Source organism: Mastigoproctus giganteus, chromosome 8 (assembly GCF_048544385.1).
Source record: "Mastigoproctus giganteus isolate SK-2022 chromosome 8, ASM4854438v1, whole genome shotgun sequence".
Classification (NCBI taxonomy): Eukaryota; Metazoa; Arthropoda; class Arachnida; order Uropygi; family Thelyphonidae; genus Mastigoproctus; species Mastigoproctus giganteus.
The window spans coordinates 224,428,279-224,447,514 of record NC_143582.1 but is presented as its reverse complement, the minus strand read 5'-3'; the positions used below and the strand labels follow the sequence as shown (position 1 = coordinate 224,447,514).

At 37.9% G+C, this 19,236-nt stretch overlaps 1 protein-coding gene across 2 annotated transcripts in view; it reads right to left on the bottom strand.

The window, feature by feature from the left end:
- LOC150082369 (uncharacterized) overlaps window positions 1–1,803 on the bottom strand; it is a 72,443-nt gene extending 70,640 nt beyond the window's left edge. The window contains exons 1-2 of one of the 2 annotated variants that reach the window (XM_090380523.1): window positions 1,614–1,803; window positions 1,371–1,506 (exon numbers count right to left, since the gene is read on the bottom strand). In XM_090380523.1, coding sequence (XP_090236649.1) covers window positions 1,371–1,375 — 5 coding nt within the window. In that variant the 5' untranslated portion in view covers window positions 1,376–1,506; window positions 1,614–1,803. The other variant, XM_090380524.1, reaches the window with a different exon arrangement.
- Window positions 1,804–19,236: the final 17,433 nt, after the last annotated feature.

Below are 19,236 nucleotides of genomic sequence, written 5' to 3'. Positions count from 1 at the left end.
ATGAATTTAAATTGAAAAAGGATGGTTGCAGGATAAATACATAACAATTTTTTCAGCCAGAGAGTAAATCGTTGTTGGAACAAACTTCCATTTGGTACTGCAGAACTACGTAGAGGGAATAGTCAAAAGGTTTACTGATGCAGAGAGGAAATGATTTAGATTAGATTTAGAAGTGATGGACAATGATGCAAAAACATTTTTTTTTTTTTTTGCTGTTACTGTATAAGATCTTTCTTGCATCATATGTCACTACTAATACTAATTAGTAAGATTAAATTTGGCTTTAGTTTAATTTTTTGTTATTAAGTTTATTTTTCTAATAATACTTTATGATTTTATATGTAGTAGTAATTTTAACCTCCAATTAAAATTTATGCAGAAACCCCTTCCCTTTTGTAAAAGGTTTTTACAAATTTCCACAGATGAATTAAGAAACATCTATATCATCTATATAAAAAATATAAAATTTTTTCATGTAGAAAAAATGCCTTTTTATCCACATTATATATAACTAACATATTTTCTTAACTGAAACTTCTGTACAAAAAACAATTAATTATATGGAGAATCCAAATCATTGCTTCAAGATGCAGAGATGAAAAACTGATGTTACTGTAAAATACCTAGATTCAATAGCATTACAACTTGTTATTTTGTTCTAAACTTCACACAGCAAACAAGATCTCAACTTAAATTTTATTTAAATATTCTGTGCTACTCAACTAAAAATGGCACACGCGCATATCAGACAAATTAATTAATAAGCATATTCAACACTGCATTTTTCTGAAAAAGAAATATCTGTTATTTATGAAAATGTTATCCGTAATCAATCATAAAGCAATAATAATAAAGAATAAAAATTTAATTCAGATGCATAGCTCAGCTATAGAATGTACTGCATGAACACTGAATTACACAAAAAAAAGAGAGGTAAATTCGCATTATAACTAAAACAAATACAAATTTTATAAAAATGAAATATTTATATATGTATTTATTCAACAGCTAATGAATAAATACATACGAGATTAACGCTCTCATTCAACTATCCTAAATTAATTAAAGAAATTTTTTAAAACAGTCATCGAATATGGAAGTTAGCACAAAGTATTTCTATATATACCAAAACTTAATTAATTAAAAAAAGGTATATGTAAATAATTATAAAAGTGAAGAAACTTGTTTCGAATGGGTTCAAATAAATAATTTATTTGAAAAGTCACCTTGTCACATTCGTTTATACGGTGATATCGTTAACTTATATCAATCATCAGTTGCATTTCTCATATACATCTTATAATTCAAAGAATATGACTGTGATTCATATCTAATAGAAAGAAAAGAAAACAAAACCACTTTATGCCTACCTCATATCAGCACTAACGCTGCAACCCCCCCGAAAATGGTGGTTCGGGTTCTATTTTGACAAGCAGCGAAATTCTCTAGCCTACATAACTCTGAACTTTTTTCCTTTACTGACACTTCCCCCCTATGGATACTTTCCTGAAATATCATACAAAATCATTTCATCTGTTAGACATTAAATAACCAAAATAAGAAACACATAAAAACATTTTATTTTAACGGGAGAAACCATGCGAGTATACAACCTCTGAATCTCTTAGCAACGGCAAGCACTGACACCTCTAGCGGTTCAGGAAGTGGAGCAGCTGTCATGGATAGAATAGCACGCGTCGCAAGGCATGCTGGTTACAAGCGTAGCCAAATCAGTAGTGCGCTTCTAACTATTCTTTTCACGCTTTATCTATGTGTACATTCCCGTGTTTCAAAGTTAATAAAAACCGAAACCGTTACGAGGACACTCTGACCTCAAATTGCTGCCCTTAGATACAGCTGCTAATACAGACAAAATTATAAACTTACTAAAGCTAAAAAAAAACATGAAGTTCAAGTACAATGTAACGCTTTTCATTGGACATCCAAGAATAACTGGCTTACAACAGTCAACGAAAATCTCAACGGGTTCTGCACCCCCCCTCTCGACACAAACACACAAAAAAATTATTCCGTGGTCCATAGAATTAATATTATATTAATACTAAGTAATTCTAAATAAAATATTTTAGGATTATCCAAGTCGCGTATAAAATTGTTTTAAATCAGTAGCAAATAAAGCAAACTGAAAAGCCGTTCCATCTCTCTTTCTTCTACCGGGTTTCCCTGGTCAACTGTCCACACTGCTATAACTGCTTGGGTAATTCTTGGATACACTGCAGTGGCCAAAGACTCCATACCTCCAGATACGCCACTGGCATTATTACAAAAGGTACGGGGGGAGGGGGATTCGTTAGACCTCGCCTCTGATACAGTGGCCATGTACAAAAGATGTTTCGTCTCTGATACAGTGGTTATGTACATAGTCAGGGATTATCCCCCACAGTCATAGCAGTGAAGGAAACACATACATTTGAAAGTTTGCATTAAATTTTTAGGCGTATTAGCGTACATGAAAGCATCCGCACGTAATAACCCGACTCCTAGTGAATGGATTTTAATGAAATTTTATATTTAGCTTTTTTTAAAACGATATGTCGAGCCCAGATTTCATTTAAATCGGACTTATAGAAACGGGTAAATATTATTTCTTTATTTCATACATAGCACATAGGCTATCCATATACTAATATTGTGGCTAAACACTATTATCATTATTATTATGGGTATCCATAATAATAATGATATTATGGGTATCCATATAAGTGTATTAGTGTGTTCAAGAGTCAATTTGCATGTTATGTGGGAACCAGGACAACATGCAAATTGAATGACTAATACTCAATTATATGCAAATTATTCTACAACTAACTACAATAATCGATTATGGCATTTTCATAATATACTCTCATGATCAGGGCTTACTCAAGCTTTCCTAGCACACTAGGCAAAAATTTTCAATTGCATCCTTCAATATAGATTAATTATGTAAAAATTCATCTTTACTGCAAAAATTATATAAAAGTAATCGGATGTTTTATGTCATATTTTCCCTCTGTTTATAAATGTGATTCATTTTTATTTCTGTTAATTTTGGATTAATTTCTTATTTCAGTCATTTGAAGGACTTTCCCTGTAATAACCCTATGGGGTCACATCTGGTGAGCATGGGCTTGGCCCACCCAGGGTCCTGAGCTAGATATCATAATTCTTCTCTTCCTTGGTGATTCTCTCTCTCTCTCTCTCTCTCTCTCTCTCTCTCTCTCTCTCTCTCTCTCTCTCGGGGTAACTCGGGAATTTTTTTTGGCTGGTGCAGCATAAGCCTCAGGCTTCCTTGGGCCATATGGCTAATAATAATAATATTTATTTTATGTTATGTATTTAATTTTATTCAATAAAATAATTAAAAAATACGATTGGATTTAGTGAAATTTTATGAAAAGTATCCTTATATTAACATAAATATGTCATTTATACATAAAAAAAATAAGATGGAATGAATGCCAATATGAGGTTGTAAATGTAGATATTGTATGAGGTTGAGGGCTTACATAAAGTTATGCAGAAAATGGCGTGGGTACAAAAATGTTACGAATAATATTATTATTATTAATACAGTAGTATAATAGTATTATTTGTCTTGACAAATTTGGAAGATGTCTTCACACAATGACACTCCTTGTAGCTTCTGCTCATCCATGAGTCTTTGTGGCATAAATTTTGTGCTGACCTTCCGTCTCCCTAAACAGATTTTGAAGATTTTAAAATCTATTTAAGATTTTTTATTTTAAATGTATGTAGTCAGATCAGATATAACAGATAAAATATATGAATTGGTTAGTGTTGGCTGTTTGGTATTTAAATATTTTAACATATTTTTAATTGATTTAGTAAAAAAGTCGAGAGCAAATGTTTTCTTTAGATAAGAAAGAAAAATATAAACAAACAAACTACAAACTCACTGATGTTCTTCCAAGCTATCACCAAATGAAAACATTAAACATAAAAATCTGCTCACTAAAAGAACATTGGTCTCTATTTTGTTTCATCTATAGAAATGTCGAAGATTGTTTACCAATAACCTTTATTTCCGTTTTCTCCTTCTCAGAATTCCAACAGGTTCAGAATATGGCTTCCTTTGAATAGGTGGTATATCAAGGCAATAAAGCCAAATCTAACTTATTGTAGCTTTCCGCTTTCCAAATCTCTTTTTCCGGGCTCCAGCAGCAAAAATCATTCACAAGAAAAAAAAAAAAAAAAAGTAATATTTTGTGTTTACTTTAATCAAAACTTTGTTAAGATATATAAGAAAATGTGAACAGTGATATATTGCTTCTGACAATTTGTGTTTGAGAACTATCCTTATATTCCTTCCAGACGCCTAGCTCGCATGTACATCGGCCCGGCCCTGCTCACGATATGCAAATTAGTTGATTACGAAATCGATAATGATAGTAATCGAAGGGAGCTATTGCTCATATATATATATATAACAGACGAATTATTGTCCGAGTGCTAAAAGAACCTAATCTTTTAATTTTAATGATATCGGATTGAATCACTCCACTATCGGTATCTTTTTTTTTTTTTTTTTTGCCTATAATCTATTATGAAAATGCCATAATCGGTTATTTTGATTATGCCTAGGAAAACACTACTTCCTCCTCCTCAGGATTTTATAAATTCCTAAGGAACCCAGACCTCTTCAAACTAGTAAATTCGATTAAGTGGCGAAACCACTATACCATCACAGGGGACAGTATAGTATAAGAGCTAAAAAGCTGAAATATTATGGACAAACTAATTATTCTGGTGACCGGGGTCAAACAGCAGAGCAAATCGGAATGACACATAAAAATTAAAAAAGAAACAATTACTGTCTCAGCTTTGGACAAAATTGCTTTCGTGATATAAAGGGTAATTTTTTTAAAAAAAATTATAATTATTCATGTCATTGTCAATCCCAGCATAATCAGGAACAAACCGTTAGACTTTGACTTAAAATAAGTTACTAGGGCAATAATCTGGAAATGGTTAACAAAAAAAATCTTGGGATTCTGGTTCGACTGCAAACTAAACTGGGATAAACAAATATTCACTAACAGAAACAAAACCACATTACTGGAAGGGATATTTTTCCGTTCTCCACCCTTCTTAGACAAGTATTTTTAATTTAGATACATCCACATTTCTTATGGTGAAATGTCCACATTTCATCATAAGCGAAATCCATTCATATTTCCCTCACAAGCCAGGAGAATGGCCAGGATTAATAGCACTTAAATCGTTGCATTGGCTCAATTTTGGGTCTTCCTGAATGCGACAATTTCCACGAGGTATAATGAGGCAAAGCTCCTTAATATTCACCAGCTCTTAATGAATCGTTTACAACTCTCTCTCTCTCTACACATCAGGCTTCCTAATGCTTTTTAGGATTTTGTGGAAGAAAGTTTAGTCTACAGTTTGAGGAAAGAATCCAGCTTGAAGATCCCACTGTAGAGGAAATCAGTTGGTCAGAAAATAACCAAGTTTAAAGGAGCGAAAACTTGGAACAGTCCTCCTCCTCACATAAAGTCTTCAAAGTAACTAAATAAGTTTAAGAGACTTTTGAACGAACACGTCATGATGGCCAGTTAAAATACAATAATATTAAGCAATATGTATAATCGTATATGTAAGACAATAAGACACCTTATGTACAGGGCTTTCCAATAGTAACGCTCGATTTTTGTAACGCAATAAAACAAATTGTGAGAGTGATAGTGATCTATTTTTATTTTTATTATGAAGTATATGTGTTAACATTATGTTTTAAAAATTATATCAGATAAATGTCCGCCGCGGCTTTGTCTGGTTTGGTTAATCCTGGATACCCAATTGGTGATGACGTTATCGCATAAAAGTGGCTCAATTTCAGCAATAACGCGCCTAATGTTGGCCTTTAAGGCGGCAACCGTCCGTGGTTTGTTAGCATAGACTTTGGATTTTAGAAGGCCCCAGAGAAAAAAATCCAGTGGCGTTAGGTCGCAGGATCTGGGCGGCCAATTAACGTCACCATTTCGCGATATAACGGAACCTTCAAATTTCTCATGCAATAGTGTTACTGTATCACGTGCCGTATGGCACGTAGCACCGTCTTGCTGAAACCAAATGTTTGTTAGATCGATTCCATCCACTGCAGGCCAAAAAAAATCTCCTATCATAGCCCTGTATCGCTCACCGTTGACCGTGCCACTTCTTCGTTTTCGAAAAAATACGGACCGATTATTCCGCCGGACCAAAGTGTACACCATACCGTAACTTTTTCGGAATGTAGTGGGACCTCATGAATCTCCCGTGGGTTTTCGTCGCTCCAAATTCGGCAATTTTGCTTGTTAACAAAGCCACTTAACCAGAAATGAGCCTCGTCACTAAACATTATTTTTCGCCCAAAATCAGGATCGACCTCCAACTGCTCTAGCGCCCAATCAGCGAATGCACGCCGCTGCGCATGATCGTTGGGCTTTAGTTGTTGGGTTAATTGCACTTTATAAGGGTGAAGCCCTAAGTCCTTATGCAGGATTCGACAAGTTGTCGTCGAAGACAGGCCAAGTTCTTGAGCCCGACGCGGAATGGACTGTTGCGGATTCTCACGCACACTTTCCCGGACTGCAGCAATATTTTCAACGGATCTTGCGTTTCGCTGACGTACAGGCACTTTCAGATTTGCCACAGACCCAGTTGCTTCGAATTTGTTTATTAAACGGCGAATTGTGGATTCTGAAGGACGTTCGTCGACACCATAAACTGCACGGAGTGCACGAAACGTTTGACGAATAGAACATTGGTTTTGATAATAATTTTTTACAATTTCGACTCATTGCTCAGTCGTGTAACGCTCCATAATAAAATGCAGAGACTAACTGAATACGGCTACCAAAGAGACCACCTGTGTGACTGTCAACTTCGTCATGCGCTGTTGCCAAACATCGAGCGTTACTATTGGAAAACCCTTTATAATAATGTATGTTTATATGATAACATACAGTATCTATGTTTGTATATAAAATTATAATTTTGATTCGATTCAGAGAAAACCTTCATAAAGCTTTAAAACTCACTTATAAAACAGTTATAACACTTGTACCCAATTTTAAAACTTCGAGGTTTCCATGACTCTAGATGCGTTACTCCATGGTTCATGAACTACGGGATGAGAACAGGCAAGACAATATCACCAAAAAACAATTGAGGATAAGATACAGTTTTGTCAGCATAGTTTTACTATTGATGACCAACACGGTTAATGTTGGTAAGATGACTCTACAATACGATGTCATCGCCCTTCAGTGTGATTAATAGATTTAGGGAAAAAAATCGCTTTTTCCTAAACAAAAATGTATGTGTTTAAAGTCCATGTTCATTCTGCTGCACAATGCAGGAATTTGGTTTTCTGGGGAACGGCACATGTTCTCAGAGAAGACTCTTTACTAATGATTCCAATAGATACAGGTCGCATGTATTTCCATCTGAATAAAAATATTTCAGTATAAATTTCGCAAAAAACGCGCTTGCGTGCGTGTGTCCTTGTTTAAAAATCGAAAAGTGAATGAAGCAGGAAATTATCATTGTTTACCTTTAAGCACTGTCCGATTATCACTTTTTCGATTTTTAAACAAGGGCATAAGGAGGATATAGCTTCTGTTCCCCGAAAGATTCTTGGTAACAGTGCGAAAGGGAAACAGAGCTAATTTCCTGATTTATTCAGTTTTCTGATTTTAAATAAAGATACACGGAGATATGACGCATATATCTCCTATCCCTGCAAGATTGCCTGTGGTTATTCACTATATTTCTAATACAGCAAATTCTTTACACATTTTACACATTGTACATTTTATAAAATAAAAAAATATTAACACTTTAAAATCGAAAAATTTTAAGAAAGCAATCTGACACTGGTATCAAGAATCCATGCAGAAAAGGGGGATATTTTTCTCTTTTTAAGAAGCTTGTAGGTATGTCCTATGTGGTACTATCTATCTTTTAGTCACTATGAACATTTACAGATGTAAATAAATTCAGTTGTTTTTCCTTAATAATTATTGAAATGTGCTTCTCCAAAACTGCTTAACCACTAAGTATAAAATTCAGGGTTTATGAATCCCTAAGAGTGTCTGATTTTAAAGAGTTTATGTGCAGAAAACATGTTACCCAGACAATCCTGCAGGAATTGGAGACATTGGAAAAATGGATGAACCACTGATTCCGATTTTTTTCTTTTTTTTTTTTTGATATTTCTGAATCTTACCAAACCGAATTAGTAATATCCAAGTGTTACCGGATTTCGGGCTTTTACAGTGACATATACTCATGAGCTAAAACATTACAACAACCCTGTCTCCACGAGTGGACGCATCCTATCCCACAGCATCTAGGAGTAGGGTTCGAGCCCGTCACCAGCAAATATGGAGGATGCGGAAAGGTCAGAGAATGACCACCGCATATCCCGGAGCAATATGGTCTTAGTTGCTAATGCTTCTAAAAACCAAATAACAACAACCTAGGAGTAACGTCACCAACCGTTGCAGCATAGATAGTGATGGTTGTTGTTGTTGTTTGGTTTTTTAGAACATTAGCAACTAAGGCCATATGCGATGGTCATTCCCTGACCTTTCACCGCATCCTCCATATTTGGTGGTTACGGGCTCGAACCCCGGTCTAATCAAGAAGCGTGTGCTACGCACTGCTGCTCCTGCCCACCTGGCTACAGAGCAGCAGTGCGTAGGAAAAACGAAAATTGACCTCGGAATTGTTTCGGACCAAGTTTTGCCCTACATGATGACAGTGTATCCAAATAGCATTGGACTCTTTCAACAAGACAATGCCTCGTGTCACAGGACTCGCACTGTGCAGGAATGGTTCGAGGAGTATGACCAACCATTTCGTGTGCTCTCCTCGCCGCCAAATTCTGCAGATATCAATCCCATTGAACAATTGTGGGATGCAGTGGAACATAGCATTCGCCAATCCACAAAAGTGCCTCGCTCCGTTGAAGAACTCAGGAACGTCCTTCTCTATAGCTGCCCCAGGATACCTTGAGGACACTTCAGCGGTCTTGTGGAAGCAATGCCACGCCGGATGAAAGCGGTTATCATGGCGAAAGGCGACCAAACAGGCTATTAGGTAGGTGGTCATAATATTTCGGCTCATGAATGTGTTCTTAAATAATATATTTAACAACACACACACAATATTTTGTTACATAAATTTAAGATTGAACAGTATAAAATGGAAATTTAAAGGTCCCTAAACAGTGAAAATGAGACATGAATAGAAAATAAAATATTGTCGACAATAGAGAATAAGTTAAGTTGTGCAGTTCTTGAGTTCATTAAAACAACCATAATTTAGTTCAGCTAGCAAGGAATGAAATAGTTCATAAAATGTTCTACTCTTCCTCATCTTGTAACTTCCTCAGTATTGACCTACATTGCCTCCAACACACGTCATATAATTCAAACAGCACGTAGCTGTTGACTTAATAACTATTTCCTACAAACTATAGTTAATTGTAAGGGGCACAGTAATTTGTTGTCTCTACTATAAAATTAATGTCGCTCATCAAGTTAAGCGACTACATATCGATTAATTACGCAAATCAAAATGCCTGTTCACAGATTTTCTGTACCTTAGGAAATAAGAATTAAAAAATAAAATTAATAACGGGGTTTAGTATAACTTAAAAAAATCTTAAAGTACCACGTGATTTGCAAAGCAATACAAAATGGACGATCATGCCAACTTCGGGGTCAGTCAATATTAGTATTAGGGTGAGTATTATCAGTGGCAAACGATGCCAGAAAGCCAGCTGATATAGCATCAACCAAAAATAAATAACTAAATAAATAATAAAAACTCAAACGTATTTTGAAATAAATATTTTTTTTAAAATAGCGTCAGCTATCACACTCTAGTGAGTTGCTCACTTTCCTTAATTATGATTAGGCGAATATATGCGTAAAACCCCAGGGGCTCACATCTGGTGAGTATGGGATTGGTACACCCAGGGTACTGAGCTGGATATCATCATTCTTCTCTTTCTCGGTGATTCCCTTCTATTTCTCTCTCTCTCTCTCTCTCTCTCTCTCTCTCTCTCTCTCTCTCTCTCTCTCACACACACACAGGGGTAACTCAGAAATTTTTTTTGGGCTGGTGCAGCAAAAGCCTCAGGCTTCCTTGCACCATATGGCTAATTATAATAATAATAATAAAACGTCTATCTTCACCATGTCTGTCTGTCCCGTCGCATGTAACCACTCGACTCCTAACGGAAGGATTTTCATAAAATTTTATGTTTGGCTCTTTTACATTTGTCGAGCCAGCCAGATTTTCTTTAAAATCGGCAATGCTCAGAGACTTAGTGAAGTTTTATGGCACCTGGGGGCGAAAGTGCAATATACAGCTCGGGGAGTCCCCGGTATCCGAGCCCTCCCCCCCCCAGTTACGAGAATTTGAAAATTGAAGAATTAAAGCTTTTTCCCTTGAGAAAATTGACCAAGCACTTAATATTTTTTGTGAGAACGATATTCTTCACGATCGTGCAACAAATGTTAAGCGCGAAGTTAAAGACCACTAAATGCTACGACACAATTTTATCTGAAAAAATACGACAACAAAAAAAAAAAAAAATGAACAACTCTAGACTCATTCGAGGTAGTGCAATACATGGAGAACTCGTTGTGAAGGATGAGCACAACATGAGATGCAGATAAAATGATCCTTTTCACACTACTATCATAGTTTTTTTTTTTCAAGAGTTATCTATGGTATATCTACACCAATATTATATAGATATAGAATCTTAAACTCTTAAAATATTATGCTTAGTTGCATTAGTTTTATCTAAATAATAAACATTACGAAAATTGGTCAACGTTTTAAGTGGAATTTTCTGGAACCAATTATCCTCGTATAAGGAGGAGCCTCTGCATTTGCAGTTGTTGTTGTTGTTGGGTTCATGAGCATTAGCGACTAAGGTCATATTGCTTCTTATACACCGATGGGCCAAAACATTATGACTAGCGAGTCGTTATGCAAATCGAAGCAACTACGGGTGAACTACGGCGCGAACGTGGTTCGGAACACGGTATAAAAAACGCCTGATACTGAGCTCGGTTAATCAGTGTTACTCTTGTTCTTCAGATGGGAAAGGCAGCGAACTTAACCGAGTTTGACAAACGCCAAATTGTAATGGCCAGACGACTGGGTCAAAACATATCCAAAACGTCACGGCTGACCATGAGCATCCCACCAGCCATGCCGTTTCGGATGGTGAGATGCTCACGGTCAGCCGTGGTTAATACCTACCGAAAGTGGTCCGAGGAGAGGAAACCCACGAACCACCGGCGATGTGTTGGATGACCACGGCTCATCGATGCTCGAGGTGAGCGAAAGCTCTCCCTAATGGTACGTGGCAACAGAAGGGCGACTTTGGGGAAACTAGATCCGGTAATTGGAATGCTGGTGATGGGAGTAATCAGTCACAACACAGTACATCGAACCCTGCTGGAAATGGGGCTGTGTAGCCACAGGCCGCTCCGAGTGCCCATGCTAACCACAGTTCACTGGCGACAGTGCCTATAATGGGAACGCGAGCATCAAAACTGGACCGGGTACACCCTTTCATGGCAACGGTCTTCCCCACAGGTGGTGCCGTCTTTCAGCAGGATAATGCGCCAGGCCACACAGCCCGCCCGGATTGTTCGAGACTGGTTCGCGTAACATGAGGAAGACTTCCAGGTATTAGCCTGGCCTCCAAATTCCTCAGATATCAATCCCATCGAGCATCTGTGGTTTGTGTTGGAACAGCAGCTCCGATCTGCGGCGTCTCAACCACGGACCTTACAGGAGTTAAAGGATCTGCTGGTTACGTATTGGTACCAGATACCACAAGACACATTTAGAAACCTTGTAGCGTCCATGCCTCGCCGGGTACGAGCTGTTTTGGCTGCATGTGGAGGACCAACATCATATTAGGTAGGTGGTCATGATGTTTTGGCTCATCGGTGTATGCTGTCTGTAAATTGCTTGTGTTCTGTGGAAGATTTTCTGTTTGCTGAACGAAAAAACCCGGGTTTCCGGGAGAAAAAATAATTCTACCTCGCCTGAGACTAATTCATTCACGTTGCGAAAAAGGCCCATAAAAATTCCTCCCATCATCGACAGGACTCAAACGCAGTCTTTTCCACTAGGTGTGGGGAGGATGGCGAGTCTTCCAACTGTGCTACCCATGAGTGCAATATATTTACACCCATATATAAATACTTGAAGAATGAAATTGATAGTGAATGTAAGAAGGCTAAAGAACAGCGGTGGGCAGAGGAAGTCAAGAGATTGAAACGCTCGAACAACAAGGTCGGGTGGACTTGGTGCATAGAAAAATCAGAGAATTAACAAGAGAGAGTAACGGAATCCAAACGAGAGCAATGAAGGATGAAAAGGGAATGGCAGTACTGACCTTCGAAGAACAAAAGGAAAGATGGAGAAGATATGTTAAGGACTTTATGACGATTCAAGCACGTACACATGGAGGAATATGGCACTAGAAGAACAAGAAAACATGGAGGAGAAATATCTAAGGATGAATTCAACACAGCCTTAAAGTCCTTTAGGAATAACAAAGCTCCAGGAATTGACAACATACCTGAAGAACTTTTAAAATATAGTTGAGAAAATCTGAAGAAAGCCTTATTTGAACTGATAAATATGATATATAGGGATGAACATTGGCTGTAGGATTTATGCATATCAATCATAATCCCCATACCCAAGAAGATGTCACCAACGGTATGCCTAGACTACAGAACTTTAAGTCTTATTACCCATGCGTCCAAGATTCTGCTGAAAGTTATCAAAAGTTCATATGGAGAGTCATATTGAAGAATTTCTGGATGACTCACAGTATGGTTTTCGCAGAGGCAGATTGACGAGAGAGCTACTGGAACGTTGAGAGTGTTGGGTGAGAAAATGTATAACATGGGAAGAAACTTCTATGTGTGTTTTGTGGATTACGAGGCGTTTGACAGAATAATCTGGAGAGAACTGTTCCCACTGCTAGAGAAAATCGAATGCAAGAAGAAGATTTTTGGACTGATCTATGACTTATAGAGAAGACAAAATGCGGTGATAAGAGTGAGGAGAGAACTAACAAAAAAAGCGAAAGTTAAAAAGGGAGTAAGACAGGGATGCTTACTGTCACCTGGTTTGTTCAATGCTTTTCCAAAGTGATAATAAAGGAGGCACTTGGGAATAAGAAGTGGGGGATTAAAATAGGTGAAAAGTAAGTACAGGCTATTACGTTTGCAGGCGATCAGGCCATACTAGCAGGTTGCCCTGCTACGCTGCAAAAAATGACCAAAACACTAAATAAGAAAGCTCTGAAGTATGGAATGAAGACAAACGTTATGAAAACTAAGGCAATGATGATTGGTAAAAGGTTAATTCCCTTCCGAATTGAGATCGATGGAGCAGGTAAATGGAGCACTTTAGGTATCTGGGGCAGTTATTTGCACAGGGCATTTCATGTCAAACTGAGATTCAATCCAGAATTGCAGTGGCAAAACAATCTTTCGAGAAAAAACTGTCTTTGATTACACAGATGTCACAAGAAATTAGGAGGAAGATAAACACATATATTTTGGTCAGTGGCACTATATGCAGCTGAGATATGGATTCTAACAAAGAGAGATAAAAGGAGATTTGAGGCCTTCCAGATGTGGTGCTGGCACAGGATGGAAAAAATTAAATGGACTAAAAAAGTGACAAATGTGGAAGTATTAAGACGTGTCCAAGAACAAAGAAAAATTTTAAATAGAATAAGATAAACTAGACTAAAATGGGTGGGCCATGTGATTCGACATGGTGGTTTGCTTCTGGATGCAATGGAGGGGACTGTGGAGAGAAAACGCTTTAGGAGTAGACCAAAAAAGACGTTCATCGGGACATTGCTGGATGAAGCAGGTGTTCAAAATTTTGAGGTCTCTAAAACAAACGGCACAGGAGAGACAAAGATGGCGACAGGTCATCAGAGAAACTGACCAGTCAGAAGAGTGAATTACTGATGATGATTATGATATAAATACTTGATGCCATCTGAAAATGTCCTCTCCCACCGTCTGCGCGGTAGCACAGTAGTATCGTCACCGTCCTCCCCAAGCCTGGTGGAAAAGGCTCTCTCTAGCTCCAATTCTAACAAATCTTTTCAATTACTCTTTAGCATTAGTAGAGATATATGATGCAAGAAATTGGCTGATGCTTATGCAGCATAAGCCAAAAAAAAACCCGTCCCCATTTCACTCCACCGTTCGTTCCAAATACCTGTCCAGCTCAGCCTTAAATTTACTTAGGCTATCAACTTCCACAACAAAGGATGGAAGTCTGTTCCACCAACCAACTACCCTCTGGCTAAAAGCAAATTTCGCACATCTGTCCTACATCTGTCTTTCCTCAATTTTAATTTATGCCCTCTCAAATGATTATTCTGAGCAAGAGGTGGAATCCGATCAGCAATGAGCATGCTCAAACCATTCAAGGCTTTATATACCTCAACAGGTGCCTAGTCTCAAGACACTGTAATTTGTAAAATTTAAGCCTTTCTTCGTAAGAGCAACTCTTTGTTCCATTCACTAATCTTGTTGCCCTTCTCTGTACTCGTTCCAACAGCTCTACATCGTTCTTAAAATGAGACCTCCAGACCTGTATACAGTACTTAAGGTGTGGCTTAACCATTGCCATATACAAGGGGATAATCACCTCTTTATCCCTGCAAGAAACATTCCTGTATATCATTGACAAGACACTATGGGCTACACTTGCAGACCGTCTGCACTGCTCAGAAAACTTCATATCTGCCTGCACAATTACCCCCAGATTCTTTTCGTTCTCTACCACTGTCAGTGCAGTACCACAGAGTTGATACGTCACTCTCGGGTTACTGCTTCCCATATGTAGTACTTTTCATTTGTCAATGTTAAACTTCATTTGCCACCTCTCAGCCCATCTCCTCAACTTTTCTAGATCCTGTTGCGGCAGCGTACTGTCATTAGTGTCCTTAGCAACCCTGCCAACCTTCGTGTCGTTTGCAAACTTGGACATTAAGTCTGATATACCATCATCAATATCATTTATAAATACAGAAAACAACAATGGACCCAACACTGAACCTTGAGGGACTCCACTAATAACATTATTCCACGATGAGCAGTGTCCATTGATTACCACTCTGTCTTCTCCCACTCAACCATCCCTTTATCCATAGCAGCAATTTGCATCCAATGCCACACTGATCCAATTTGTTCAGCAGTCAGTCTTCCATGTGCAACAGTATAAAAAGCCTTTCTAAGATCCAAATATATGATATCAAAGTTATTCCCTGCATCCAGTTCCTTTGTGACCACATCATGGTATCCAATCAAATTGGTCAGGCAAGACTTCCCCTTAACAAAACCATGCTGTGTCCGAGCTATAACTGAAGTGTTGTCTAGATGATCCTGCAGTGCTTCTTTAACCAGTGCGTCCATTAATTTTCCTGGAACAGAAGTTAAAACTCACAGGTCTATAATTACTTGTGTAGGCCTTTGAACCTCCTTTGTGAATTGGGGTCACATTTGCACATCTCCAGTCTGTGGGTACCTCCCCTGAGTCCAAGGAAGCTCTCATAATTATGGCTAAGGGTTTGCTTACTTCCTTTGCTGCCTCCTTTAATTTAACTGGATAGATCCCATCCACCCCGGGTGCCTTTTTTATGTTTATCTTCAACAATTTCTCCTCCACTTTCCTCTCAGTTATTACAAAATTATCTAGCTCACTGCCAGAGTTTAACTCACCTCTGGCATTCCCCTCCCTGAATAACTCCTTATGGGTGAATGTAGATACAAAATATTCATTTAGTTTGTTAGCCACCTGAGCAGGATCATCAACAGTTGAACCATCAATATCCAGTGGATCATGGGTGAATGTAGATGCAAAATACTCATTTAGTTTGTTAGCCACCTGAGCAGGATCATCAAAAGTTGAACCATCGATATCTAGTGGACCAATTTGATTCATCCCTTTCCTTTTAGGGTTTACATGGGTAAAGAACTCTTTGTTTTTCTTTGTATCCTTTGCCAAAGATTTCTCATAATCTGCCTTTGCCTGCCTAATCTCCTTTGTGACTTGGTTACAGGCCAGCTTATATCTATCATAGGCTTCCATGTCACCCATTAATTTATATGTATTCCATGCATTTTTTTTTCTCTGCCATATGCCTCATTAATTCATCTGACATCCATTTAGGCCTAAACCTTGAACAATATTTCTTAGTTGGTATGTAAAGCCTAGTAGCATCCAAGATAAATTCTTTGAATTCTTCCCATTTTGAATTTGCTGTTGGTAACATCATCAGTTGGTCCCACTGTCTAGAATTTAAATTCTGTCTCAGTCCATCGTAGTCGCCTTTACGAAAGCAATAGCCCTTCCCTTTACCCCTAATGGTAATTACCTCTTTGAGTAAATTCCACTTCAGCACACTGTGATCACTGACACCTAGTGGTTCCTTTATCTGCAGATTCTTAATGCATGAAGAATCACTACTGATAATGAGATCAAGAGTATTACTCCCGCTAGTTGCCTCCCGAACATGCTGATGTAGAAAACAATCATCCAATAAATCCACAAAAGCCTTGCTAGTGTATGAGTGACCAACCCACAAATTTCAGTCAATATCTGGGAAATTAAAATCCGCTATTATAAGACTCTCTGATTTACTGGCCCACTCTATTTCCCTGTACAGTTTCTTATTATACTCATCACATTCATTAGGCCTATAACACACTCCTACTCTCAATTTTGATCTCCCAGTGCGTATGTCATACCAAACTGACTCGACACTGCACTGTCCAGCGATGTCGACTGGCTTCACTTCCTTGGATTTTATGTGTTTCTTAACTAATAGCATAACCCCCCCTTCCTATCCTGTCTATCCTTTCTGTAGACGTTGTACTCCCCAAATTGAAGGTCTGCATTCCTTATATCTGTGTGAGACCACGTTTCTGATATCCCAACAATATCTGCCTTTGATGTTTTGAGCAATACCTCAAATTCATCAAATTTATTTACCAAACTCCTAGCATTGGTGTACGCGAAAGTATACATGCACCTGTTCCTATTCTTAGCTACTCTAACACAACCCATGTGTTTACTTGTACCGCAATGACTCCCAGCAGTCTCTGAAATACCCTGCATCTTGTTTTCCAGGCTGCTGCTCATTTCAATAGAAGCAGTGCAAGAATCACTTTCACCTCTGCCAGTGGCTTCTGTTAATCTATTAATCCTTGTATCCCCAAGCTAGCATTTTCCGACTCACTGAACACTGCCTCGATAGCATCAGCAAATATTCTTCCAACCTTTCTATTTAAGAGTATCCCATCCCTGTAGAAGCAGTCTCTCCTGTTAACAAGTACGGACCAGGCTGAAAAAAATTCTACCTCTTGAGCCGTGCATAATCTTTCCAGGGGCGAATTGATCGACAAGGCTCTCGTCATATACTCCCTCCTATTATGTCTGGGCAGAATTGCAGACACTTTCAAATTCAACCCTAAACCTAATTCACGGCTTTTTTTCAATGGTGACCTGTACTTGTTAAGTAATTCCGCCGGTCTCCACCTGTCTTCTTCATGGTTGTTATCCTTCAGCCTTCAAAAAGGCCTATATCATCCCAATCTATAAAAAACAGTGTGAGAAAGCTATGCCTAATTACTACCACCCTATTCTATACTGAATACAATTAAAAATTTTTGACCTCGTACTTTATAAATATCTTAGTTCCTACCTTCACCCTTTTATCAATAATCATCAGTATGCTTTTCTTCCCAGGAAATAAACTGCTTCAAATCTGGCCTTGTTCTCTGATTTCCTACGAACTAACTTAATTGATTCGCATTTCCTTGATATTTCAACAGCATTTGACTCTGTCCACATCGATCTTCTGTTCTTCAAGCTTTCGTCTTATGGTATAGGATCCCCTTTACTGAATTTGCTTGATTCACTGCTTAGAAATCGTAAACTGTCCGTAATAAATGATGGAACTTCATCAACTTCGTTTACTGTTTCGCAAGGTGTTCCTCAAGGCTCACCCTTTGGTCCAATCTTCTTTATTGTTTACATTAACGATCTGTCAACCTTATTTCATTCCGTTAATGTTGAGTAGCAACTCTAAGCAGATGATACTAAACTTTACAAAGTTATATATTCTTCAACTGACGATGACCTCCAGTCCTGTATTGATTCCCTCTCACTCTGGCTCAATAAAAATACCTTGTTTCTAAATCCATTAAAATGTAAATTATGTCGCTTTCGCTCGAATCGCGCAGTTAGACCCTCTGTTTTTAATGATTATTATATCGGAAACTCTTTAATTGCAAGTACTGTTACAATCAAGGACTTGGGTGTGCTATTTCGAGCTGACCTTCATCGCTCTTCCCATGTTGATTATGTAATATCTCAGACTTCCAAACTTCTTGAATTAAGTTCTTCCTCGATTTTTAAGAGTAACAAAGTTATAATTCTTTTCTACAAGCAGATTATATTTCCCATTTTTGATTAATGTGATATTATTTGGTCCCCACAACAGTAATATCTTTCTCACAGGCTTGAGAGAATTCAAATTAAATTCATTAAAGTCTTATGCTTTCGAAATCACCTTGCCTTTCACCGTCGAAACTATACAGCTCTTTGTCCTCGTTTCAGAATCGTTCCTCTTCACTCTAGACGAAAACTCCTGGGTCTCTGTTTGTCTACAATGTCATAAACTCCATTATCGATTCTCCATCTCTTCTTGAACAAATATCTTTCACTAGTGGCGTATCCAGGAATCATCGTAAGGGGGGGGGGGGGGCATGGCGACCAGGCTTTTGAGTTTGTTTTTTTTAGAACGTCTCTTTCCTGCGTTATATTTCTTTAATTTCAAATTTTTGGTTGGGGCATATGCCCCCTCTTCCCACCCCCTTAATATGCCCCTGCCTTTTGTTGTACCCCGACTGAATTCTCGTTATAAAACCAGTTTCTCACTGCCTGTCCCTCGTACTCAACACTTATTTGGAAGTCCGCTGTTTTGTTTCCTTCAGGTATTGAATAATTACAACATTGATTTTACACTAATCCATCAATGCATAAGAATTTGTTCCTTACTTTGTTTTGTTAATCTAAATTTTGTATATATGTACTGTATTTTAATTGCAGTTTGTATTGATTTATACT